At 45.0% G+C, this 24962-nt stretch overlaps 2 protein-coding genes across 3 annotated transcripts; one reads left to right on the top strand and one right to left on the bottom strand.

The window, feature by feature from the left end:
* Positions 1–447: 447 nt before the first annotated feature.
* On the top strand, positions 448–9323 carry SERINC3 (serine incorporator 3). Its single transcript, XM_069806408.1, has 10 exons — positions 448–599; positions 1159–1320; positions 1790–1983; positions 3113–3192; positions 3906–4043; positions 4906–5075; positions 6324–6414; positions 6789–6966; positions 7396–7623; positions 8388–9323. Exons 1-10 carry the CDS (start codon positions 561–563, stop codon positions 8524–8526), a joined length of 1419 nt encoding a protein of 472 aa, XP_069662509.1. The 5' UTR covers positions 448–560; the 3' UTR covers positions 8527–9323.
* A 405-nt stretch (positions 9324–9728) lies between these two features.
* Positions 9729–19055, bottom strand: TTPAL (alpha tocopherol transfer protein like). 2 transcript variants are annotated; one of them, XM_069806427.1, is made up of 6 exons: positions 18968–19055; positions 17209–17661; positions 16288–16481; positions 14287–14397; positions 13219–13540; positions 9729–11169 (listed from the first exon to the last, which is right to left on the bottom strand). In XM_069806427.1, exons 2-5 carry the CDS (start codon positions 17645–17647, stop codon positions 13265–13267), a joined length of 1020 nt encoding a protein of 339 aa, XP_069662528.1. In that variant the 5' UTR covers positions 17648–17661; positions 18968–19055; the 3' UTR covers positions 9729–11169; positions 13219–13264. The 2 variants fall into 2 exon arrangements, with proteins under 2 accessions (XP_069662528.1, XP_069662522.1); XM_069806421.1 differs by having other exon boundaries at positions 9729–13540.
* Between the last annotated feature and the right edge of the window lie 5907 nt (positions 19056–24962).

Below are 24962 nucleotides of genomic sequence, written 5' to 3'. Positions count from 1 at the left end.
GGGTGCCTTGCAGGCAGTTGGGAAACGCAGTGTGTCGTCCGGCCCCAAGCCTGGCGTGTGGCGGGGGCGGCCCGCTGACAGCCCCGGCGGCAGGCCCGGCCCGGCCCGGCCCGGCCGCGCTGCTGCCATGGCAACCGCCGAGGGCCAAGGCACCGCCGAGCGCCCCCAGCGGCCTCCGGGAGAGGGAGGTATCGAATGGCTGCCGGGCCTGCCGATCAGCCTCATTCATTGGCTAGCCTGCTGGAGGAACCGCCCACCCACCGACGCTTGCGACCAGTCAGCGTCCCTGCTCCTCAAGGACCGCCTGGCGTCGGAAAGGCGGAAGAAGCGTTCATAAACAACAATTCCCGCTCCCGAGCCCTTCGCCGTCCCTGCCCACCCTCCAGCTCGCGCCCGGCTCCATCCTGCCTTCGCATTGGCGGGCGGTCGCCCCTACGCGCGCCAGCATCGCGGGGACAGCCAATGAGCGGCGGCGGCGCTAAACGGCTGTCGCCGAACGCCGCGGGGTGGGGGCGGAAGCAGGAAGTGGACGGAGGGGTCTCGGCGGCGGCGGCGCCGCCATGGGGGCAGCGCTGGGGGTCTGCTCGCTGGCCAGCTGGGTGAGTGGCGGCGCGGCGGCGGGGGCTGCCGCGCCGGCCCCTCCCCACCACCCCGGGGAGCGGGCCCGGTCCGGAGCCTCCGCCGGGGGCCCGGCTGGAGCCCGAGGCCGGTGACCCCGCTGGCTCCCCTCCCGCGGCCTGCGGGCAGAAGCCCGGTCCCGCCAGCTCCGGGCGCCGGGGGCGGCTTCGGCCCCGCGGAGCGGGCGCCGGGCAGCAGCCACCGTGCGCCTTCCCTGGGGCCGCGGGGCTCGCCGGACCGGGAGGCGGGTCCTGCCCTTGCGAGGCGGTGTCGGTGGTTGCGGAGCGGCGGCTCGCTGCTGACCTCTGCCAGGCGGCGGACCCCCGGGAACAGAGCCCAGGCTGAACAGCCAGACTATCCACGGGTGTTTTCGAACACGGTGTCGGTCAGAAGCGTCGATTAAACGGTTTATCTGGGTGGTCCGGCAGGGAGCGGGGTGTCTCTTAAATGGAGTTTGGGTTTTCCTCTCTCGGTGTCATTGAACACCCTGGTGTCAGTTGCGAGGGGAATGCCCTCACTATTTCTGTCTCTGTCTTTCAGATTCCATGTCTGTGCAGCGGTGCCTCGTGTTTACTGTGCCGATGTTGCCCCAACAGCAAGAATTCAACGGTGACGCGTCTTATCTATGCCTTCCTCCTCCTCCTCAGTACTGCTCTTGCCTGCATTATGCTGGCACCAGGGATGGAAGAGCAGCTGAAAAAGGTATGGAGGGGAAAACCTCTAACTGTTTGCAGAACCATTACTTGTGCCAGTGACTATCGATTCTCTTTACTTGGAATGGGTTACATGAGAGACACAAACACCCAAATGTGCTTTGTCCCCCGAGTTAAGAGGCTGTGTGTACTAAACGGCTTCTAGCTGAAATAGCAAATTCGGTGAATGTACATTTTTTAAGTACATGCCTGGTGTCTGAAACCTGACCAGACCTGGAGGTTGCCAGTTGTTATCAGAGGCCTGCTGCTTTGGTATCTTCATCTTCCTGGATGCTTTTAGTGATGACATGGGGAAAGAAAGGCAATGATAAGGTCTATGCAGGCTGGCTGAGCACAAGGTCTTTTGTTATCAGATCTCCCAGAAGACAGCTGACTGAAAGCCTTAGCTGTTAAGAGTGCTTAAAGAATGTAATTGCAAATGCAGACATAAATTCACAACTAAATGTGTCTTTACTCAGATACCTGGATTTTGTGATGAGGGGCTTCATACTCGGATACCGCATATGGATGGCTTTGTCAGCTGCGATGTGTTTGTTGGATACAGAGCTGTCTATCGAATCAGCTTTGCCATGGCAGTGTTCTTCTTTCTGCTCTCTCTGCTTATGATAGAAGTGAAAACAAGTAATGATCCAAGAGCCTCGGTACACAATGGGTATGTGTATGGGCCAGCTGTCTCGTCTTCCAACTTGTTTCTTCTCTCAAGTTTTTGTGGAACACAGTGGCAAATTGTTTATGAATACATTAATGGCCTTGAGTTTCTTTTGAACTGAATACAGAGTAACGCTTTAGTTTCCTAAGAAGCTTCCTATTTATGTAATGTGTTCAATGTACTGATAATGCTTTGAGGTTGGGTAGCCAAAAGGGCAGTGCTCTGGGCACCCCAGTGTGTTTCCACAGAGATGCTAGATTTCAGCTAGTTTATATCGCCATCCTTGTGCTGACTCTAGATCTCATTGGGTCATGCACTCGGCCAGTCTGACTCAGTAAGCCAGCAGAAACTGGTTTCTGATTTCTGATTCACAGATTTAACTGGGTTAGTTCTGGGCTAGATGACTGAATTTCGTAGTCCTTTAATTTGAAAGGGACCCGTGGAGATCACACGATCCAGCCCCCTGGTTAGAGCAGGAACAATGTGGAGCAGGTTATTCAGGGTCTTGTCTAGTTGAGCTTTGAATGTCTCAAAGGATGGGGATGCTTTGACCTCTCTGGGCACCCTGTACAATTTTTTCCAGTATCTAATTGTAGTTTCTCTTTTTGCAGCTTGCATATGTTGCCTCTTGTCCTTCCACTGTGCAGCTGCAAGAAGAGTCTGGTTTTGTCTTCTTTTAGGCAGTTGAAAACAGCAATTAGACCTCCCTTTTCCCTTCTCCAAGCTGAACAGGGCAGAGTTAGCCTTCTTCCCTGCAAGGATGAGCTGCTGACTCATGTTCCGTTTGCTGGAGCAGGAGTCCTCTTTCAGCAAAGCTTTCTAGCCAGTCAGTTCCCAGTCTGTCCCGTTGCACGGGGTTCTTCTGTCCCAGGTGCAATGCTGTGTATTTGCTTTTGTTGAACTTTGAGGTTTCTGTCAGTCCATGTTGCCAATGTATTGACCATTCCTTCACTCTCTCCCCCTGATTTGGTGAACATCTTTATCTGTTATCCCACTGAACACAACTTTTTTTTTTCTTTAAATTTCTGTTAGACACTTACCAATGTACAGCAAGCTGCTTGCAGATCATGTAAAACATGACTATTGTGTGCAGAGTAAGACCAGTATTTTCAACTTATATCTTCTTTTAAAGGTTCTGGTTCTTCAAAATAGCTGCCATTGTGGCTATCATGGTTGGAGCGTTTTACATTCCTGAAGGGCCTTTCACAACAGGTACAGTTAATATGTCATCATGGAATTCTGTTTAATAAACTCAAACCTTTTCACAGACTTACCAGGTTCTAGTTGCAGTAATGAAAGTTATCTTGTAGAAGACACAGATTCTGTCCTATTTCAGAGTATCTTGGTGCATCCGGTATTTTGGTGACCAACTGAAGTTACTGCCAATAAGCAATCTCTTTTCAAGTGCATAGGTGTTGGGTATAAATAATTTGGTACTCCATGACACGATCACTACTGGGCTGAGTCTTCTGACACTATTTAGATTAGAAGCAGCTCAGAACACTGACAAGTGCTAAATACTTTCCCAGTCTCTGAAAAACCTGTGCAAGAAACTTACTGTCTGGCCACATCACAGGAACATGAAAAGGCTGTTGATCCTCAAAGAAATGTGGCATGATGGTACTTATGTACACAAAAATGTCTCTTGTTAGATCTTGCATTCATTCTGAAAACATGTTGGGCTAAACATTCCCAGGCTCAGCTTGACTAGCATAGGCTGCACCCTTGAATAGCTGGGACTCCCTGCATGCTTCTGCAGGATGGAGGCTGAAGTGATTAACAGCATCTGCATTTCTAAATATAGTTTCAGATTTTTTTCATTATTTGTCTTTGGGATAATTAGGAGTTATTTATTTATTTATTTAAACTGGGGTAGCATGCAAATGATGAAAGCTAACCCTGTTTTTCTTGCTCCCTTTTTCTAGCTTGGTTTGCTATTGGTATTTGTGGAGCCTTCTGCTTCATTCTTATCCAGTTGGTACTTCTTGTGGACTTTACTCACTCCTGGAATGAGAGCTGGGTTGAGAGAATGGAGGAGGGAAATTCTAAATGTTGGTATGCAGGTAGGAATCTTAATCTGTAAAGGATTTGTTTTTGCTGGCCAGTACTCTACAGAGTATCACTTACTAGTTTGCAAACATACCTAGAATTACACTCCACAGTCTCCTTGAGTCACTCCTATAAACATTTGGAATTAATAGCTGCAGTGTTGCCTTTTTCTCATTAAATAAAATGCAAAATATTCTAGGCTTGTGATTAGCAAATCTGACAGTCATAACAAACAAGACTTGGCTAGTTTGCAGTGCAAGTGCAGAGCTAGTTGCCTGGATATCTTCAACTCTAACTTAGCTTTGCCACCTCCCCTTCCTCAGGAAGTCAGTTATGTCAATGACAGTGGCTGCAGTACAACACAAAGCATGCCTCAGCCCATGTTCCCAAGCTGACCACTAAATTACAAAGTGCTAATTGTTGTGGTTCTTTGCTCATAGCTACAAATGGTGCAACAGCATTTTGTAGCTTCTTATAAAGAACATAGCAGAATGGAAATGAAAATGGGTGGCCTCTAGCATAGCAGGGGCAATTCAGGGCTTATAAATAGCCCATGAGAAGTGTGCAAAAAGCACTCGCATTTTGACACTGTGGCTTGACATCAGTTAAACAAATTAAACTGCTGCTGAAAGGCAGGTCTTATTCCCTTGACGGCAGCATCAGGCTTTCCTCTGAGCTACACTACTTAGTGAGCCAAAGCAGAAATTTAGCCATACCTAATAAAAAATGCATTCTGCTAGTCTAGCTTTCTGAACCAGACTTCCAAGTGAGGAAGGGGGACTGTCTCTTTACAGTGGTAGCTGGTCATTAAATCACCTTAGATGTACTGTTAAAATACATGCATATTGTAACAGTTACTTTTTTCCCCCCCTCCAGCTCTGCTGTCCTGTACAAGCTTGTTCTATGCCTTGTCGCTGGTTTTTGTTGTTCTCTTCTATGTTTTCTACACAAAGCCGGATGACTGCACTGAGAACAAGTTCTTCATAAGCATTAATATGATCCTGTGCATTGCCGTTTCCATTGTTTCCATCCTTCCAAAAGTTCAGGTATTACTTTTCTCTGCTATTTTCTTCTGAGATACAAAGCATGGAAGTAAGAAAGATGTAGTACCAATTCAGACATAAGAACTTTAAAATGTGACTATCCTAGCTATGCTAGCTAGGAACATTTGAAAAAAAAAAAATCTTGCTCTGAAACCAATGCACTATGTAGTGATGTATTTTTCTGAAGATAGGCTTTTTTTGGCTAACGTTGTTTTGGACTTAGTTTCCATGTGGGGCACTGCTGGTGTGGTTTTAGTGGTGATGGTTCTGGCAGAACGGAGAAACCCATTAGGGAAAAGCAAAATAAGATGGGAATTTATTGGATTAATACTGTGGCTTTGAAAGTATGGGTGAGCATGTTTAATATGAGAGGAAGCTTGCATGTTACTTGATTCTCAACTGGTATTGTTCAAATTCTCCCACTCTACTCAGCGCTTGTCAGGCCACACCTGGAATACTGTGTTCAGTTTTGGTCCCCGCTCTGCAAAAAAGATGTGGACAGGCTGGAGAAGGTCCAGAGAAGGGCCACAAAGATGATCAAAGGACTGGGAAGCCTGCTGTATGAGAAAAGGCTGAGAGAACTGGGTTTGTTCAGCCTTGAGAAAAGAAGGCTTAGGGAGACCTTATCACCATGTTCCAGTATTTAAAGGGTGGTGACAAAGAAGATGGAGACTCCCTTTTTACAAGGAGTCACATGGGAAAGACAAGGGGTAATGGGTACAAGTTAATCCTGGGGAGATTCCAACTGGACACAAGAGGAAAATTTTTCACAATGAGAACAATCAGTCATTGGAATAATTTCCCCAGGGAAGTGGTGGATTCCCCAGCATTGGACACTTTTAAGATTCAGCTGGACAGGGTGCTGTGTCACCTTGTCCAGACCATGCTTTTGCCAAGAAAGGTTGGACCAGATGATCCTTGAGGTTGCTTCCAACCTGGGATTCTATGATGAAATAAATCACATGCTAGATTCATATCTACAAAACTGCTAAGCGAGCTGGGATTAACTCAGTCTTGGGCACCAAAAAACTGGATTTGGTTTGCTTATTCCTTCCATGTTCGAGTTGCTCACTGCATAAATTGTATTACTCTAAGGAGTTTCTTCCGATAGAACAAAGCCCAATGCATTTCTAAAAAATAAAAAGTTTTTCATGCTAAAAATTGTTGAATCTGTGGCAGTAGGGTAAAACTATCCAACTGTTGCTAAAACTTGCCCTATTGACCCTGGCTTGCTATTCTGTCTTTGAACAGGAACATCTGCCTCGCTCTGGCCTCCTCCAGTCCTCTGTTATCACACTCTACACCATGTATCTCACTTGGTCAGCCATGTCCAATGAGCCTGGTAAGCAACAGAAGCTGTGATGGGGTTCATAGTTATCACAGATCACTGTGTGGGGATTGCTGAACTGTGTAGATAAAATCTAGTGAGGCAGTAAAGCTGACTTTACTGAAACCATCAACTTGCCTCTTTCCAGAACTAAACTGGGGTATTTGTGAGGGGAAAGAAAACAGTGTCAGCGCATTCTGATTTCTTTTATTTATTACACCCTTGCCTAGCTCACAGGAAGGAAGAGGATATTCCATGCCATTCCTGCCTCTGGGGAATCTAAGAGATCAGCAGTTAAAGGAAATAAAAAAATTGCAAGCTTACCTGTCATCTTAGCTAAATGCTGGCAAAACTCATCTCTCTCTAATCTGCCTTGAAATCCCTTTCAGAACGAAACTGTAACCCAAGTTTGCTGAACATCATTACCCAGATAGCTACACCCACAATTGGTCCAGCAAATACTACTGTTGTACCTGCTACTCCAGCTCCACCCAAGTCCCTACAGTGGTGGGATGCCCAGAGTGTTGTTGGATTGGTTATCTTTGTCCTTTGCCTCTTGTATTCCAGGTAGGATCTGCACTGCTATCAAATGAGAAACAATTGGGATTTGTCTGCATTTTTTGTTTGAATCTGGGTCTAGTGAAAAATGTACCTGCATTTATTCATATCCAGCTGCTGTCTCAATCCCAAGCCCAAATATGGCTAATAAGACTGTATTCTGTTTTGTGGCTGAGGATAGGCTTTATTAACTCAATTCAGGTAACAGAACAAAATGTGTTATGAGACCTGGACTAGGAACACTGTTTAATTAGGTTAACAAGAGCTTGGATGAAAACAGATCTCTCTGAGGAGTTTCCTTGTGTTTCCAGATGGATTTTTAAAAAATGTCATTTGCTAGTCCCAGACATTCATTGTGGTCTGCTGCTTGCTTTATTAGCAGACATAGCTAACTGAAAAGGGAGTTTTAACCATGTCTGTCTTTGGGTTACGCTGCAGCATTCGCTCTTCAAGTAACAGCCAGGTGAACAAGCTGACCCTGTCTGGGAGTGACACTGCTGTTCTGGAGGAGACTCTGGGAACAGGCAGTGGGACTGCAGAGGAAGGAGAAGTGCGCCGTGTCATGGATAATGAGAAGGATGGTGTTCAGTATAGCTACACCTTCTTTCACTTCATGCTCTTCCTTGCCTCTCTTTACATCATGATGACACTCACCAACTGGTACAGGTAAGAGCAAGACAGAAAGCAATGGGTTGTATGTGCCAGCCAGTGTTGCTAGGTGAATAGGAGACTCAGCTACTCCTGCCAAGCTGGTTAAGGTGCTGTCCCTATGCCAGTTGCACTTTCTCAATTTTGTGTTGCTGAATTAAGGTGAAAAAAGGCAAAATCAGCAGCTGTAGTCCTAGTAGACTGCTCCACAGCTGCAAGGGCAGGAAGCATAGTTACCATCCTTCAGATAGGCAAGTGGCAGGAAGGATACATCTGAAATTGGCTTGGGGTGGCCTCCTGGGAAGTTTGTCCAAGGCCAGCCTAATGTTACTTACTGGCTCTTCACCCTGGTAAAGATGTGTAGGGACAGCCATACGTGCTACTTAAATGGAGATATGATTTCAGAGCACTTGGACATAGCCTCTGCTGCTGCAGCTTATAACTACTTTCCCCAGGACTGCCATATTATACAAACTAGCAAATATATTTACAGAGCAGCAGCCATCAGGAGTCTACTACATAGTGCTCTCAAATATTTCCTTTAAGAGTAGCACTAACATTTGCAAGCAGGTTGATTTTGAAAACTGGGTACCAAGAACAACAGGCTTATGAAGGAGACGCAGGAAATTGCTGGTTTAGTTGTCTCACTGTGCTCCTGCAAAGGCTCTTGCAGTGGAGTGTCCCAAATCATTGTTCTAACTTCAGCTTCATATGAGAGACAGCAAAGAATAGTGGAAGGTGCCTTCTATATCTATTAATTGACCTCTTTCTTTACTTTTTAGCCCTGATGCAGATTTTAAGACAATGACAAGTAAGTGGCCGGCCGTGTGGGTGAAGATAACCTCCAGCTGGGTTTGTCTCCTTCTATATCTTTGGACCCTAGTGGCTCCTTTTGTCCTTACTAGTAGGGACTTCAGTTAAATTGCTGCACCTGTCTGAGCTTACAAAAGTGGGAAACTTTTTGCTGAAAGCCAAAATGTTCATGTATTGCTTTAGTTACACTGTCTATGTTACTGTTTCTTATGTTGATATTAACATGCAGGTGGATAGAAAGTTATGTATTGCATAATGCTTGATGCAGAATCAAAATTATTATCTTTCTAGTTTAACTTTGTCATGATTATCTTATTACTGCCTTTTTAAAATTCACTACACCTGTGCTGTCAAAGCACAAAAGAAAATATCTGTTCTGTCCAATAGCCACAACCTTTCTATTGAATAGAAGTAACATTTAGCTAAATATGAAGTAATATATTTTAAAGAACAATTATATTCAGCAAAATGCACTAGTATGCTAATGCTTCAGTTCCTGGAAGTGTAAGCCACGCTGCTTGATTTCTACATTCCACTGCAAAAGTTAGTTTATTTAAATTATACTTACCTTCCTGTGTTGTGGCAAAACCCCCCTTATTCCTCATCAAAAGAGCAGAACTTTGAGGTTGAAAAACAGGTTAACTCTAATTCCTTTTAAGAGCAAACTTGCCCTTTCCGAGAGGCAACTTCTATGGTAACTTCTTTTTTAGTATGTTTGCCAAATACTGAGTGGCAAGTGTATGACTAGCTTAAACAACTTTATGATTATGGTGGAAAACTAGAGCTTCCAATTGATTTCACTTGTCTAATATGCTTATAAAAATAATGTACATGAAATGATTTTTATTGGCACTAAGGCATTTGCACTGTAAACTCATTTGAATAAAGTGGACTAACTACTGAAACTGTCCCAGCTCTGTTGAGAAGTGTTAAGAAGCAGCAGTTATTCTCCAGTACAAAATACTACATGCAATGATTAATAATTAGCTGCTGCAGTGTCCAGTTGGATGTGACTGGCTGTTTTTTCCATGCAGCAAATAGTTAAGTCATAATATATTTCCTTTGAAACAAATAGCATCTTCCATGTGATTCTCTGAATGTCAAATCCTATTCCTTGAAGTTGCTCAGGTACAGTTATTCAAGTAAGATTTAGTTCTGCAGTAGAAAGCAACACCTTTTTCTGATATAACACTGTGGCAATTATACTTAGTTGCAACTATGTGTTTAGTGTGGAACTAATTATATGTTGCTATTGAGTTTTACAATAAAATACCCCAACATGACACAAGGCAAACATTTAAAATATCAAATTAGCAGCTGTTACAATGTGTTTAATCACCCAGTCATGCATCATAAAATTACACATTTTGACCACTCCATTTTATAAAATGCAATATAAAAATAAATTCTGTCAAAATAAGATGTACACTTAACCACCCAACACCTCTAGGCCCACATATAACAGAAGGCAAAATTATTAGTTTGAATAACACTATGATTAACTCATGCCAAAATGAGATTTAACAAAAACAATACTTCACCCAGTTCCTGAAAATACCTCAGGGTTTGTAACACCCATTTGCAAGAGTATAAATTCAAGTACTTTTATGTATAGTATGCAGCTACCTTTTGTCCCACTTAATGCCAAAAGCCGTGGCTGCCCATTGCAGTTCAAGTATCTTTCCTTATTATGCATTGGATTTGGCGTTGGCTTATGTACTGAGCAAGGCATATAAACTCTGGAAACAAAGTTATTTCAAGTGGAAAAAAGAACAGATCAGTTTTAGTGCTGTAAAAAAAACAAACAAAACCCTCAATCTGTAAGCTTTTCCTATCTAGTCTCTTAATTTGCAGATAAGGAGACTGTATACTTAAAACAAGTATTTATTTTCCAAATGCTGACATAAGAAATTTTGGAAACAAACTGACTTCTTTAGCACTTACTAGCAAAGCTCAGAGCATTCTCAGCTCCGTAGTCAGGCGCATATAAGACAGAGCTGTGCTTTCTGTAAGACAAGCCAAGCACAACTCTCAGAGTTCTAAAGTCAAGAAAGAGCAAATTAGAAGTAACAGTTCAATGCTTGATAAAAGCAAGCCTGGTTTAGTTCAAGCATCCTGACATCAACTGCCCAGCAGCCAGCTTTAAGAAAAAAAAGTTCTAGAGGCATAACACAGGCTATTTTCAGCATTGATAACATACCTTATCTATTATGTTTAAATCATACGCTTTATTCTTAGTTGCTCTGTGAGCAGAGGAGAAAAGGGGAAGGAGAGATGGATCTAGTTTGCCTGCTATTTAAGGCATATAAGAGAATATAAAAGCCTGAAAAAGGGTTTGGTTTCTGTAGAGGTTCCTCAGCCTTCTGCTGAACGCCACTAGATTTTTTTCTTTTTGAAGGACACTAAATTGAATTTTGAATATTCAACCTCCCTCTCCAGTAGTTATGTAAGGGGATCAAATTAGCTGTTCTTATAGGTTAACTGTCAAAATACCACCACTTCAAACCCTGCAGCACAATTAAGGAAAGAATATTAAATACCAGTCATGCCTTCACCTCCAGGAAAAATGGTCCATCCTATTTATTTATTTTTAATTGTACATTGTGGCTGGAATTAAGAGGCACTAAACTAACATAAACACCACTCTCTATGTTCTGGCAGTTAAAACAGCATGGGCAGCCACTTACCTTTCTAAGTCCTGGTGCTGTGTGCTACTGTCTTGCTAGGTGGCACAAAGAACTGAATTAATCTCTGCAAAACACGCAGCACATTCTGGTCAGAAATGAGCAAGTGGCTAGCAGTACTCTTTTACGTTATTTTAAGTAGATGAAAATGGTAGGGTTTTTTTTTTCCCCTGGCACTAAAGGTAATAGCTGTCAGAGAGGCATAAGAATTGACTTATAGAAGTAGGAAAAATCAGATGCTTTCAGTGAGGAAAATTAATCTCTTCCCACCTTTAATCTAAAACAGTTCAAGCAATTAGTTCCCTACTCCCACAAATTCTGAACTGCCACCCAGAATAAAGCTTCATGGATTACCCCTTCTCAAAGCCCAGTTTCCTTTTGTAATGCTTGGATGACAGGTATAACACTTGCTACCCCCTAGTTCCAGAACAAGGTCTGCTGCCAGATGAGGAAGTCATTACAGTAGTAGATGAGTCTCTCTTTGGCAGTGCAATCATGCTGTAGGGGGACTGAAAGGAAGACAGACATTCAAAACAGAGTTTGGCACTTTGAAAAATGAATGTCTGAAATCCTCAAGATGCTTTAGTTTTATATTTACAGAAACATAATTGGTACCTGTAGTCACACTTGGCACTAATTAAAGATTTCATCCACAGAAAGTGCTTTAGAGATAAATCTCCAATTACAATGAATGTTCTTTTTCACCAAATAGTGAAATATTTCACCTTTATGTAACAGGGTGTGCTTTCCTGGTCCTAATGAGGTTTCCCATCTCCACACTATTATAGTGCAGAAAAACATGTGCAAAGAGTGTGCTGAGAGTTAAGTTCTAATTCAAGACCATTAAACAGATTGAACTTGGGGAGTGGGAACAGCTTATTTAGACATAGTTATCTTACCCTGGTTTGACATCGGAGTCTTAATTCTGTCTCTAGACAAAGACCTAGAAGCACAGGCATACAAGCTACAGGTAAATATTACAGAGATGATTAAAGTCTAACTTCATATAGGAACATGATAACCAAAGACAAAAGAGGTCGACGAAGTTGAAAACAAAGTTGTAACATTTCACAAAAGAGCCGACAAGCACAGTGAACAAAATGCTACAATACCAGGAAATTTAAGAATGTGCTTTCAAATAGCCTGTCTGCATTTGGTTTCACAGACGTAAACTCAAATTCTGCCCAAAGTAACAAGCTAAAGAAGCACCTTGCTGTCTCACATGAAGTATTGCCTTCTATACATCATATGCCAACTGCTGCAAAGCCTCCTTACAAATTCTGTGTATGAGTTACTTACCCAATTCCTCATCAGAACCAGCTGAAGAAAAGAACAACTGACAGTGTGGGAAGGTGGCTGCCATAGCTTTTTCTTATTTGGTCCTGAACCTCATTATTTGAAGCTGTTATCTAATCAAAAGCCTTAGTACTTTACCTGAAAGACTTCCTGTTTTCTGAAAATGAAGATTGCATCTGTTTATAATAAGCCTTGGCATAGATGTAGTGGTTAATCGACCAGTTATAGTTCTTCCTACTGTGAGGAAGTTTCAGAGATGATCTCCATACTGATATTCATGGATAAGAAAGTTTTGCTCTGTATTAATTTGAGACAAATATTCATTGAGATATATTTCAGAAATACCAACTCACAATCTGAACCAAGTGACAGAGGACAGGCCAAGTTAGACTTTTATGTTTTTAAGCAATCCTCACTGACAGAACTATATTTTGCAGGGTTCAAAAGCAGTTTTCTTGTCTTGGATTACTGGTGTTTGCAGAAGAGGAAGGAAACAGATGGTCAAAAAGCTAGTAAATAATTGTCATCACTTTTCACCTGTGTGGGTAGGGGATAAGAAGCCATCAAGCTTACCATCCTGCAGTATTTTTTTTTTCTTTATCATTAGAAAGACTAGGCCAGTTTGCATTATTCACACAGAGGTTGATGAGCCTCAAGTATTCTACATAACTTGTGCTCTTTGCTTTTATCCTCACCGAACTCTGCCCTGCCCCCATTGTGCCCTCTTCAGCTTCCTTTGGTTCTACAGTATAAAGTGCCTCAGCGGTCTGTTCCTAAACTGCAGGTTTAGGAGTAAGGCAGAGTTCACAACATCACCTACCAGAACAGATCTTAACTGTGCTGGAAAACTTCCTTTCACTGGTTTGTTAATAACAGTAATAGAGTTGAGGTTTCATGCCTCGCAGAGAATCATCACATTGCTTTTCATCAGCATCCCCGCTCACTAGCATGTCATGGGGAGAGCTGTCACACGGGAGAACCAGCTGTGAGAAATCATGCAGGAAGTCTTCTTCAGAGGCTAGCAGCAGCTCATTCCATGCAGAGATGTCCAGCTTCCCTGAAGTACCACCATACTCTTCAGGAAGGATCACTGGAGGAATGTTTTGATGAAGGGAATTCAGATCACAGCCATGAAGAAAAAACTGAAGAAAGCAAGCAAAAGATAGCTTGAACAGTGCATATCAAACTTTACAGCAAATTACTGAAACAGTCAGCTAACAAGTTTATTTTGAGCTAAAGAGCAAATTTTAGAAGTGATGTCTTTATGGGCAAGTGGCAGCATACAACATTGGGCAGGTGCAGTTAGACACACTACTGAGAGAAGCCTTGAGATGATCCAAGTCTAGTGCAGCCTAAATCCCAGCAAAAGAGACTTGACATTTGCTAGTCTGTGCAGAGGTTCCAAATTCAACTCATCCCCAAGTTTGTTCATGGGATTAGAAGTACTTATCCTTGTGGGAAAAAAAATCATCATCCTTTGCAGCTACATCCAGTCCTATGGAGAGGATACTCATGCCGTGCAGGATGCTTGCATAAGGGTGAAGAGCAAGGAAGTGGCAACACAGATTTCCTGTGACACCACCTCATAAACAAAGCGTTACTTGCCAAGATAATCCAACCCCAGGGATGGAATTAGTGGCCTGAATACATAGCATAGGTACTAAAGTTCCATATTAATGTTATACCAATATTAAATTCCTCAAAACTTTTCTCTCGTGAAGAATTTTCCCAACAGGCATATTTTTAAACATTAAAGCAGAAAGGACAAGTTAGATCAAGTAAACAGCACCAACATTTCTCTAGCTGTGAGATTCTTCAATGATTTTTTTCTTGCAGTGGCCAAGCAAGGAACTTATAAACGTTAATGTTAAAATGACACAAATCTTACCCGGTTTGCTATCTTCTCCTTCAGAAAAGGCTTGATGATTGCAAAAATGCCTTTGAATATACGAGGCTCATTTATTATGTTAACAGCTTTTATTCGAATGGGGAATCCATCCTGAAGGGTAAACGAGATTTTTATAATTCAGTTTAAAAAAACATTTGCCACCTTCCTCTTTTTAAAATCTCCTGAGACTGACTGCCAGCACAACCCACTGGCTCCCAAACTTTCATCTGAGGTACCAATATGGCAACAGAAATGCATGTTGTAATAGGGAGTAGTCTTAGGATGAGAACCATGGGCATAAAAATAAAGTCAAGAGACAAGAAAACCTTGCATTGAGAAATATATTGCTGTCAGTAAATCTTAATTTTTCATGTTGTTCTTCATCTCCCCTGACAAGGACAGTTAGGTAATCACTGTCCTTTGGGTATTCCCAACCATGATAAGGATGCAGTTACAAAGTGATGACCCTAGCTTCTGAGGAGTGCACCACGCTCAGAGCCAGAGCAGGCTGGTTCTAGCGGTGTGTCCAACTACAAGATTTGGTGCCCAAGACACTCCAAAATGTGTTTTTATACAAGGAAGAAACCTAATATCACTATTTTTCTGCCATTCCAACTATTCTGTCATGCTAACTACAAAAGATAAACAGGCTGCGCTGCCAACAGAACACACAGTGTCTCTGATACAAGACAGTTTAAAACAACAGTTAGTTATGGGATTTCTGCTGGAGAAGTTTATTTGCAGAAACATTTTTCCAAGGCAAAAGCTCATGATCATCAATTAAGGTCTTATGCGCCACGGTCAAGTTTCTTTCCCTTGTAACCAGCTGTACATTGACAAAGCAAGCAGTTAACGCTTGGAGTGAAAAGGAGATAACATGCACTACAGGACTATTTTTCTGCTTACAAAGGTCAGTGAATTAGCTCATCTTTACAAGAGATGCAGCTCAGCAAGGCTGATGCAACATGTTTATATACCACCCATACCTTTACATCCTTCACCAAGTTCAGCTTTTGTGAATAGCTTCCACTAACAACAGCAGGACACCCATCACTTTATTTGTGCAAATTAAGTATGGGCGCAGACAGTTAAATGACTCATTTAGATCATAATTTAAAGGAGCAAGTTCTTACATAGGCATTCATAAACTCACTAGTCTCATCTCCATAAGTTTACCTGATTCCCCCTATCCTTCCTTATTCCCCGCCCCCCGCCAGAAACAACAAAGAACATAACTAGCTCAGGCCAGAATAAAAGTAATGAGGGAATGAACCCACTCAAGAGAAGTTTTCCTCATCTCACTCCTCCAGATAGTATGGTAGAACATCAAGTAAAATCATTAGACCTTCCTGCCACTTTGGCCCGGTTACTCCTCACTCCTTTCACCTTCCTATTTTGTACAACTCCACTTGTGCTTACACCCTTGCTCTAACTTGCTCTCCAATGTTTTCCTTCCAAACACCTAGTGGGAGATCCTTTTTATTACTGTCTCTTCTTTTGCTGCCCCTTATGCTGAAGAAGCTTCTCTTCCTTCAGGTGGCAGATGGAAATCCTCCTCAAATCACACCCATTCAAAAGTCCTCTCTGCAAAATTTTTGCAGCAGTACTTGAACTTCCACTTGCCCAGTGTCTTGGCTGACAGGAACCATTTAAATAACAAGCCATTCTTCAGCATTCAGGCAAAAAGGTGTCTTCTCTCTAACTGTAATTCATTGCTCTCTCTCTTCCTTACCACTACCTAGCAGAACTACTTTTTTCTCCTGTTCTAACTCAAAGTTTGCATTTGTAATGCAAATTTAGTTTTAGGGATGCAAAAGTCAAAAAAAGGGCAAGTGAGGTAAGTTGGCAAGGGCGTGAGAAACTGGTTGGGCAGAGACATGTTTTAACTCTGCTAGTAAAAGCCAAGATGCTTAAGTTTCTGGTGACATAGTAAAGAACTCTAGACACAGAAGCAGTCATTTACAATGCACAAGCTTATTTTCCCACCAGTTCAGGTCTTACCTGAAGAATTCCAATCACTTTTTTGGCTACAAAAGGACCAAAATGAGACGCCTTAGATAAGCTGACTCCTTTGTAGTCTGCCAGGATTACAATTCCATTCACCTGGGTCTCTTCGGACTGAATGAGTTTTTCTAACGTTAAGTATATGGCACGAATGTTCTCAGTAATCGGATAATTACTGGGTGTCCATCTGTCTGAGGTTACAAGACATGGATGGTAAGTTGAAGAGTAAATATAAGCTAACAATACACATTCCAAAAACTGATTTTCCATTTTCCTGGACTCTTAGAAGTTAGTCTTTAATAGCCACAGTCCTAGTTCAGAGCAGCCTTTCTTAAGCAAGACATAAATGGCAACTCATGTTTACTTCAGGGAGTAAAGGCAACGGTTTTAAGAACCCCGTTCTCCACCCAGCACAGCTTATTAGAAACAGTTTCAGCTCAGAAAGAAAGCAGGTAAATGGAAAAGAGGAGAACAAATGAAGACAAATTTACAGCAAGCCTGGCAGCACCGAATGCACATGGAAGGCTCTGATTGTTTACATGGGAGTCAAAGCCATAGGCTCCTCCCTCCACTTATTGTTAAAACAAATTACAAGCTTCTAACCATAGGCCAGCAGCCCTGTTTCAATTTGAGTTACTACATATTAATTAATTTTTCTTGAATCACCTAACATTTCATCAACCCACCTCATTGCATTTTCATTTTGACATAACTGCAGTTATTGCTGACACAGGAAAAGGAACTGGTATAATGTTGGCTAACAACAAACGTGTCCCTTCACAAGCTAGCTTTTCAAATTTCAAAGAGAATCCACATACTCTGTGTGAGTAACCACTGTTCACAGGAAAGCAGGAAACAGATTTTTGGCCCAGACACACCTCAAAGACAGAGAACAAAGATATTCACGCATTTTAGTACCTGGGCGGATGCAGACAACATGGCGTCCCTCTGGGTCCAGACGAGGCAGCACAGTGACAAAACCAGACTCTAGGACAGGCTTTATTGCGGACGGCTTCAAGTTATTGAAGACCTCAGGCCAGCTCCTCCTACAGGTGTGGTAGTTCACCAGAAGCTGAAGCGCTCGATCATAATCAAATTTCCTGGCTCTAAGGAATCTTAGCAAAAAAGCATCGTCCAGGCAGGTCCCCAGGGAGGGATAGTCTTTGCACACCATATCTCGGAGTGCCTGCACATCACGGAGCCTCCATTCAGGTTTCTCCTGGAGCTCTTCCCGGGCTTTGGTAATGAGATCAGGAGACAGTGAGCAAACATACTTTGGCCGATCTGGCAAGAACTCGTTGTCTGATGGAGACCCTGCTGATGGACTTGTCCTGGTGCAGTCGCTGTCTCCTGACATAATGTAGCAGGAATCTGTCAAAAACCAAGCGCTACACATGATAAACAATCCCACAGACTAACAAGCATATTTGTTATTTTCATATTTATTATGTCCTGTATCCCTCCATTTCCCAGCTGAGGAGACTGCCCTTTCCAAAAACTGGCACTACAGCTAGAAGCACAGTTCAGGCTTTTTAATTCTCTTCCTAGGATTAAAAAGTGCAGGTTTTTGTAATCTCTTTATCCTGCATAGTGGATAGAAAACTACCTTGGATGAAACCTAACCAAATTAAAAAAAAAATAAAAATTAAAATACAAAGTTATACAGCTTCTTTGCAAAACACAAAATTTAATTTGCCTTAACATTTATTTCCTATGTCCAACTGGAAACTAAAGAAAGTAAACGCATCCCATTTAGGCAGGATTCTCATATTTGGTCAAGTTACACCCTCTTCTGAGAACCTCTCCTAGCTGAGTCCAGACAACCGGGAGTTTTCATTAACTTCTCTGGCAAATATGCGCATTGATCAGCACATCTGCCCACATGAATGTTTTGAGCAATTCAGGAGGAGCAGCATCCAGGAATATAAGAAACAGCTGCAGTTCACAAGACTGGATGAGCAGGTGAGAAAATTACAGACTCTTATGCCAGCATTGCGTGGGTATTAAGGTAGGCTTAATCTAGTTTTCAGTGTGCTGCCCATAGTTCTGAACTGGGAGCTTAATTTCCAAATCCAGTAGCAAGTGGATAGAGGCGAGTGAAAAATCATAAGATTACAAGCCTGGTGTACTTCCTATAGCTTGACCTAGGACTGGAAGGGAAAAACATACCTTTTTTTTCTGAGCTACTCCTATTCAGAGTCACTCATAGCACATTATACCACTCTTGGATATCACACAGGAATCACCTGTGAGAATAATACCTGTCCCACATAACCAGCTTCCTCCCGCAGTGGCAGACACCTGAACTGCCTACTTCTACCACACCTTCCCCAGGCTCCTCGGGGAAGGTCCCGGGGCACTGAGATCGCTCACAGGGACATGCTTCACCTCATTATAGCCTGGGCTGTGCAGGACCCAAACCCTTGGCCCCTGCCCTGACGGCCCGAGCGTCTGCCTGTGGGCACCGCAGGAGCCCCAGTGCCCTGCCAATGCTTCTGGCACTGAGGTGGGCATAGGGGCAAGAAGGCCCCCACAGTCCCTCAACCGGCATTACCCCCCCCCCCCCCCTCCCCTCAGCTCCGGCATTACCCCCCCACTTCCCCCTCAGCCCCAGCACCACCTCGCAGCCCTCCGCCGCCCCCACACCTCCGCCCCGGGCCCAGCCCCGCCGCCGTACCGGAGCGCTCCCGCGCAGCACCGCCGTCTCCAGGCAGCGGCGCCCCGGAAGTACAGCGCCCGCCCGGAAATGGCGCACCCGCCGCGCAGACGCGATGGCGTCCGGGTCGTCAGGGCCGCGGCGTACCTCGGCGTCCAGGGCTTCGGTTCTCTCCGGCGGCAGTGGCTCCCGCCGGGTCCTCACCCCCCATAGGAGCCCCCTCCCACCCACCCGCTGGGCAGCGCCGCGCGGTACGGGTGTGGTTCGGCCTCAGGCCCAAAATGCGGGTGTTCCCCTGTCTCTGGTACCTGCCCGGTACAGCGTGAGGGAACCCCGCGACCGCTTCGTGGGGGCCGCTTCTGCCCTGTAATCCCACCTCATCCTCTTTCACAGCGACATTTCATTGCCTCCAGCCGTGAGCCACAAAGGCATAAATAGATATATATATTTTATATATATATATATATATATATATATATATAAAGCCTGCCTGGAACTGACCTTCGAGAGCAGGAGCACTGGCACGGTGACCTGACGTGTCCTCAGGGACTCTCCTTGCCAGACCTGGGCCTTCCTCCCCCATCTGTGGCCAAGCCGGTATCTCTGAGACAGTGGCGACCTCGGAGGCTGTGAACAGGGGAAAGGCAACCAGGAATGGGCTCACAGCACTGTGTGTGGGCCCCAGAGCCTCTCCCTGCCAGCCAGAGCTCCCCAGCGAGCTGAAAGCCAGAGCAGTTGCAGAATTAACGTGGTCAGAGCTAGGGGAACCTCAAAGAAGGGTCCAGGCAAGCGCAGCTGGCTCCTGTGGTGGGATGGGAGCGGGGCCCAAGAGATGTGCTGGCTGTAGCCTGGATTTAAATGCCAACAGAGGGACTAAATGCTAATAAAGGCAGAATTTGGGTGGGTTTTTTTCTTTTGTTTAAGTTTGGTTTCTGAGAGGACAGAAAGCCATATCTCACAGGTGTTCAGATGGTGATGCCTGACCTCTCTGCATGGAATGTGTAATAAAAATAAAGAAGATGGTCATCCCAGGCTTGCTGCATTAAAAAGGGTTCAACGGGGAGTGCTGGGGAGGGGGGAAAAGTACACCTCTTTAACCCCACTGATCAATGGATGCAGAATTAGATTGCAAAACGGGCTCAACATCCTGCTAGGGACTGTCCGCAAGCTGGAGGGTCCCTGTGAGCTCGGTGGGTTCTGCTCTTTTCTCCTGGCTGTAATCCGGGTTTTCAGCCAGGAGAGGGAGTCAAACATAGTTGGACAAAGAGCGGGAATCCCAGGAGCCCACAGTGGGAAACAAGGCCCTTCTGCAGCATCTGAGATTCAGCTCTGATTTATTTATCTTCCAAGGTTTCAGCCTTCCAAAGTGGAAAATGTTTCAGTGACACTGTGCCTAGCGAGACATACACCAGCATGGAAACAAATTGAGTGTGCCACAGGCGTTTACCTGCAGAGAGACATTTCAGAGAAGGGGAGTACACTGATTCAACCCCATGCTGATGTTCCAGTCCAGCCCTGCTTTGGGCCCAGCCAGCTCAGAGCTGTATGCAACCTGGCAAGCTGAAGCCCTAAGCTGGGACCAGCTTGGATCTGTGTGAATTAGACCTATTTGTGATGTTGCTTCATGCCTTTTCCAGTAGATCATGGGATAAATGAGGTTGGAAGGGGCCTCAGGAGGACAAGAGACCTTACATTGCTCCCATTTCCATTTGTACCACTCCTGGGCACAGAGATCTGAAGCACAAGCATGAGAGAAGCAGCCAGGCGGGACCTGGAGTCCCTGGGCAGAGGTAAGAGCCTGAAGGTGGCAGCTGCAGACACAGTTTGGAGGGAGAGAGAAGGTGTGTGTTGGGGACGTGGGTCTGTGGCCTCAGCTGAAGGGATGAAGGAGGTTCCTGGATGCACCTGATCCAGCTGATTGCTGAAGTTACTGCAGGGCTGATCTGAGAAAAGGCTTCAAAACACCAAACGGCTGGGAAGTACTGGAGCTGCAAACAGGAATTTATGCTACAGGTTGCAAAATCTGGTTGGAATTTGCACCCCTCAAGTGAGGAAAATTTAGCAGGGAGACGGCAGTTTCAGACCTGCCTGGTTAATAGCTGCTGCAACAGGATGTTAGGAATAAGCAGGGATGTTTGAAAGGAGTGGTGTGTGAAGGAAGCTCTGCTTTGGGGAACAAGGGCAGGAAACAAGTGAGAATCGGTAGCAATCACACTGAGAGTGATATGAAAAAGGATATTAAAATAAGAGCAAGAGCCTTAGGCAGGTAAGAGAGAATAAAGAAGGAAAGTAGAAGTGAGAAGGAAAGTAGAAGTGAGAATACTGCATAGTGCAGAAGGATTGGAGGTGAAATATAGTTTGGGGATGGTCTCCAAATGAAGTAACTATCTTACCTCAGTTTTCCTTATGTGGCGAATGTTGAACTCAAGTTGAGCAGTGGGTGGTGAGTGCAAGTGAGGGGTTCAAGCACCAAGCCAGGTTGTAGGGGGAGTTTTAAAGTACTGGCACATGAAATCACAGGAACGGTAGCAAGAGTTTCTGTAATTTACTCTACCTGGTGTTGGAACCCTGTGACTAGAAACCAGTAAAGGCAGAACCTGTCTATAAGGAAGTAAAAGCTAAAAATTGAAAACAAACATCCGGGCACTGACAGTTGTCCCCTAGCTGAAGAGTTTTGTCCTTACCCACAGCTGCAGGAGGGAGAAGGACATACTGCACCGCATGCATGCAACCCTCCCCAGCCGAGAGGAGATGAACCGCACCAACTCTGCCACTTCATCAGCTCCAAATCTACAGTATTTGCAGGAGCTTCAGTCAGGAGTTGTGTTGCCTGACCTTGGGAGCCACACTGGGAGCCCCATGGGGAATCCAGCCCTTCTCATGTTCATGTCTCCTATCACATGCGATTCATACAGGAGCTCTGCTCCTGGGTGCTCCCACGCCCTGCCATTGTGTTATAAATGAATGGCTGTTGGTGTTGGTTGATATTTAATGAAGCCCATGTAATACTCTTCACTCATTTACTTAACTGAACAGTCTTAGTACCCAGCCTGGGAAAGTTATCTTGGCTTCTTTAAGCTTTTCTACCATTAGTAATAAACATTTTACAGTCTTGGCAAGCTGAGGCTGAAAACAGCATGACTTCAAACAGCATTGCTCACAGAGAAGGCTTTAAACTGATACTAAATCTCTAAACTGTGCAAACATAACAGTCCTGTAATAAAGATAATCTATGTGCAGTTCAGGCCAAGAGGGGCTTTGGTACTTGGGGTGCAGGTGGGACCTCTGGTCCCCACAAATTACAGAACACTTTTGGGCAGCTCAGCATCAGAACAGAGAGCCACTAGTCCTGTAATGCTGGGCGAGGTCTGCCTGTGCGTGGGGCCGTGTTGTATCTCAAGCATGAGCTTCTTCTATTGCACCTGTCCAGCAGAATGGAAAGGGCTGTAGAGAAATGGCAGCCCCTACTAATCCTCACAGGCCAGGCCACACCAGGCTGGTGTAAACCTGCTCCAGACATGGAGCCTCACCCATGGAGCGCTTGGCTGTGATACAATCCAACAGCTATTCCTCTGCTCTCAAAGGGTGAAGTGACTAAGAAAATATGCCCTAAATTACCATAAATATTCATGGTCTCAAAGCCTGGAAGTGTACATCCTCCAGGACAGGCTTCCATGCCTGCTCTCACCCTGCATGTCATGGTGTGAGGAGGGGATCTCACGGATGACAACCTCAGTTGTGAGAAGCAGACACCGTGCTGCAGAGCACTGCCCCTGCTCTGCACATGCGCTCCCCACGCACGTTATGGCAGGCCAGGCCCACATGCAAAGCTATGGAAACAGGCACTAATATGCAAATGCACACAAATCTGTAGCATCTGCTGCCGAAGCAGCTGTGCACAGGCAGGCACCCCCCACCCAGGCATGTAAAGTCATGCTAACGTGCAGTTAGACCACCAGGAAGCCAAGCGTGTGGTGTGACACAGACATGCAGCCGTACCCAGCCCAGGCTTTGAGAGAAGACTTCTTCTCTTCTTGGCTTTACTAGCTTCAAGAGCAGCAGTGTTTTTGCAAAAGCTTGGCAAGGAATGTGCTTGGCAGGACCTCTGAATGTTTTCAATATTACGGGATTTCCGTAGTTTAATTTCATAGAATCATAGAATAGTTTGGGTTGGAAGGGACCTTTAAAGGTCATCTAGTCCAACCCCCAATTTACTGCAAAGTGAGACAGTGTTTTCCCAGTCTTTCATTGCGTTTCGCGGTGCCCTTGCACACTGGAAGGAAAGCAGCTGTTTCTGTGATAGGAAGGGTCCTTGGCAGGATTAGCCCTCACGGGGGGCTGTGAAGGTGCTGCTCAGGGACCTGTGCTCCTTGCCAGCCCCTTCATGGCAATGGCTGCAGTGCTGCTGAGCATGTTAGAGCAGTTAGAAACACTCGGGTTTGCTCCTGCAGGAACCTGGTTGGTAAATGGTATAGGATAATTTCCAGGGGCAGAATGAAGGAAGCACTGCTGCTCCCTGGGTTGGACTGGATGCTTTAACTCTTGGGGCTTTCAGTGTGGTCTCCATCACAAGCCCTTATATCAGTGGGAAGGAGTGAAGCAGGGTTGGGTGTTGGAGTAACCCCTAAGTAATATCTCAGGCACTTGCACAGCCTTGGGGTGAAAGAATGCAGCTGCGTGGTGGGCTGTGAGGAGCCTGGAAATAGTAGGTTTTCAATGGAAACGTAAGAGCCTGTGATGCTGGAGCTTCTCCACTGCCTCCTCTATGGGCATGCAGCACAGCAGTTCTCCAGTGTGCTCTCCCAGGTGAGAGGATGCTGCTCCAAGACCACACCTTAAGGTAATTTTAAGAGAGGGCTAAAAACCACCCAGAACTGAGGACCCCCATGGTTGTCCTTTATCTGTGCCAGGAGTGCTGTAGTCCAGAGTCAGGGAGTCTGAGTCTGGCACTAAGGTTTCTCTTTGCTGCTTCTGCCTCAAGTTTTTTTTGTCAGTTGCTTGCCATCTTAGCTGGTGCATGAGCTGGGGACCTCCATGTCTATTTAGGCGGACCTTTAAGGCTTTGTATCCTCTGCAAATCAGCTCTGAGTGGATCCTAGGATATGGATGAACCAGTGCACTCCAAGTCGGTGGTTAATGGTAATACTAACCTATTGGCAGGATCAATTAATGGGTGTTTTTAAGGCACAGTAAAGTTTTGGAGCATCCTGGAGAGGAACAGAGAAGTGTATTATTGAGTTACTTTATTGTAATGATTTTCCTGGTCAGTGAGGGGGAACATGTCATGTTCCAGCCAGTGCTAACACCTGGGTTGGCAGCTGCAGTGAGCAATTCCTGTCCAAATCACAATGTTTTCTGCTGTGGGTGTTTATCCAGGCATGTGCCTCAGGCAGCTCTTGCACTGTTTATTGCACCCATAGCAGTTTCTAGGAGGATGTAAGGAATCACAACAGCTCCCGAGACCAGAGTCATCTGGTGTGGGGTCCCCCAGGCTCAGAAGGACTCCCTGGTCTTCATGTGTGCGTGGGGTCACAAGGGACTGCAGGCCCCAGCCTGGCAGAGCTGCCGGATGCGAGGGACTGAAATGGAGCATGGCCTGCAGAGCCCTGTGGTTTGTGTAATCCATATCTTCTTCTGCAACTGATCTCCCAAGTTAGGGGTGGCCTCAGGGCTCTGAAAGCTGATGAAGTAGCCATGACCAGGCAAGCCTACCATCACTTCAGGTCTAAAGCCAGAGTAAGCCTTGGAAATACAGCTCCCAAACCACCTTCCTTCCCAAGACCCAGGTTAAACTCAGAACTCTTCTCCCCCTGGGCTTGAACTGGGAGCACTCTGTTGACCCCAGCAGCCTCTTGTCTCTTACACAGGACACTGAACTGAACGACATGACTGCAGTCTTGTTTGTGCCAAGCTCTCCTGCTCACTCTACACCTAACGAAGCTGACACTATATTGCCATTTTTATTGGCCTGGCTGGCAATTTTTCAGGTGCTAGGTGTGTTTATGATTATCAGGGT

This window comes from Haliaeetus albicilla, chromosome 2, assembly GCF_947461875.1.
Source record: "Haliaeetus albicilla chromosome 2, bHalAlb1.1, whole genome shotgun sequence".
Lineage (NCBI taxonomy): Eukaryota > Metazoa > Chordata > Aves > Accipitriformes > Accipitridae > Haliaeetus > Haliaeetus albicilla.
The sequence above is the reverse complement of the archived record's forward strand: the minus strand, read 5'-3'. Positions and strand labels throughout refer to the sequence as shown.

Bases quoted from the DNA above. Each gene is read 5' to 3' on its own strand.
- SERINC3 (XM_069806408.1), top strand. From the start codon at position 561: ATGGGGGCAGCGCTGGGGGTCTGCTCGCTGGCCAGCTGG. The intron at 600-1,158 runs GTGAGTGGCGGC...TCTGTCTTTCAG, and splicing joins TCTGCTCGCTGGCCAGCTGG to ATTCCATGTCTGTGCAGCGG. The intron at 1,321-1,789 runs GTATGGAGGGGA...GTCTTTACTCAG, and splicing joins TGGAAGAGCAGCTGAAAAAG to ATACCTGGATTTTGTGATGA.
- TTPAL (XM_069806421.1), bottom strand. From the start codon at position 17,647: ATGTCAGGAGACAGCGACTGCACCAGGACAAGTCCATCAGCAGGGTCT. The intron at 16,482-17,208 runs GTACTAAAATGC...TTGTAACCTCAG, and splicing joins TGTTGTCTGCATCCGCCCAG to ACAGATGGACACCCAGTAAT. The intron at 13,541-14,286 runs GTAAGATTTGTG...TGCTTTCTTCAG, and splicing joins AGGAGAAGATAGCAAACCGG to TTTTTTCTTCATGGCTGTGA.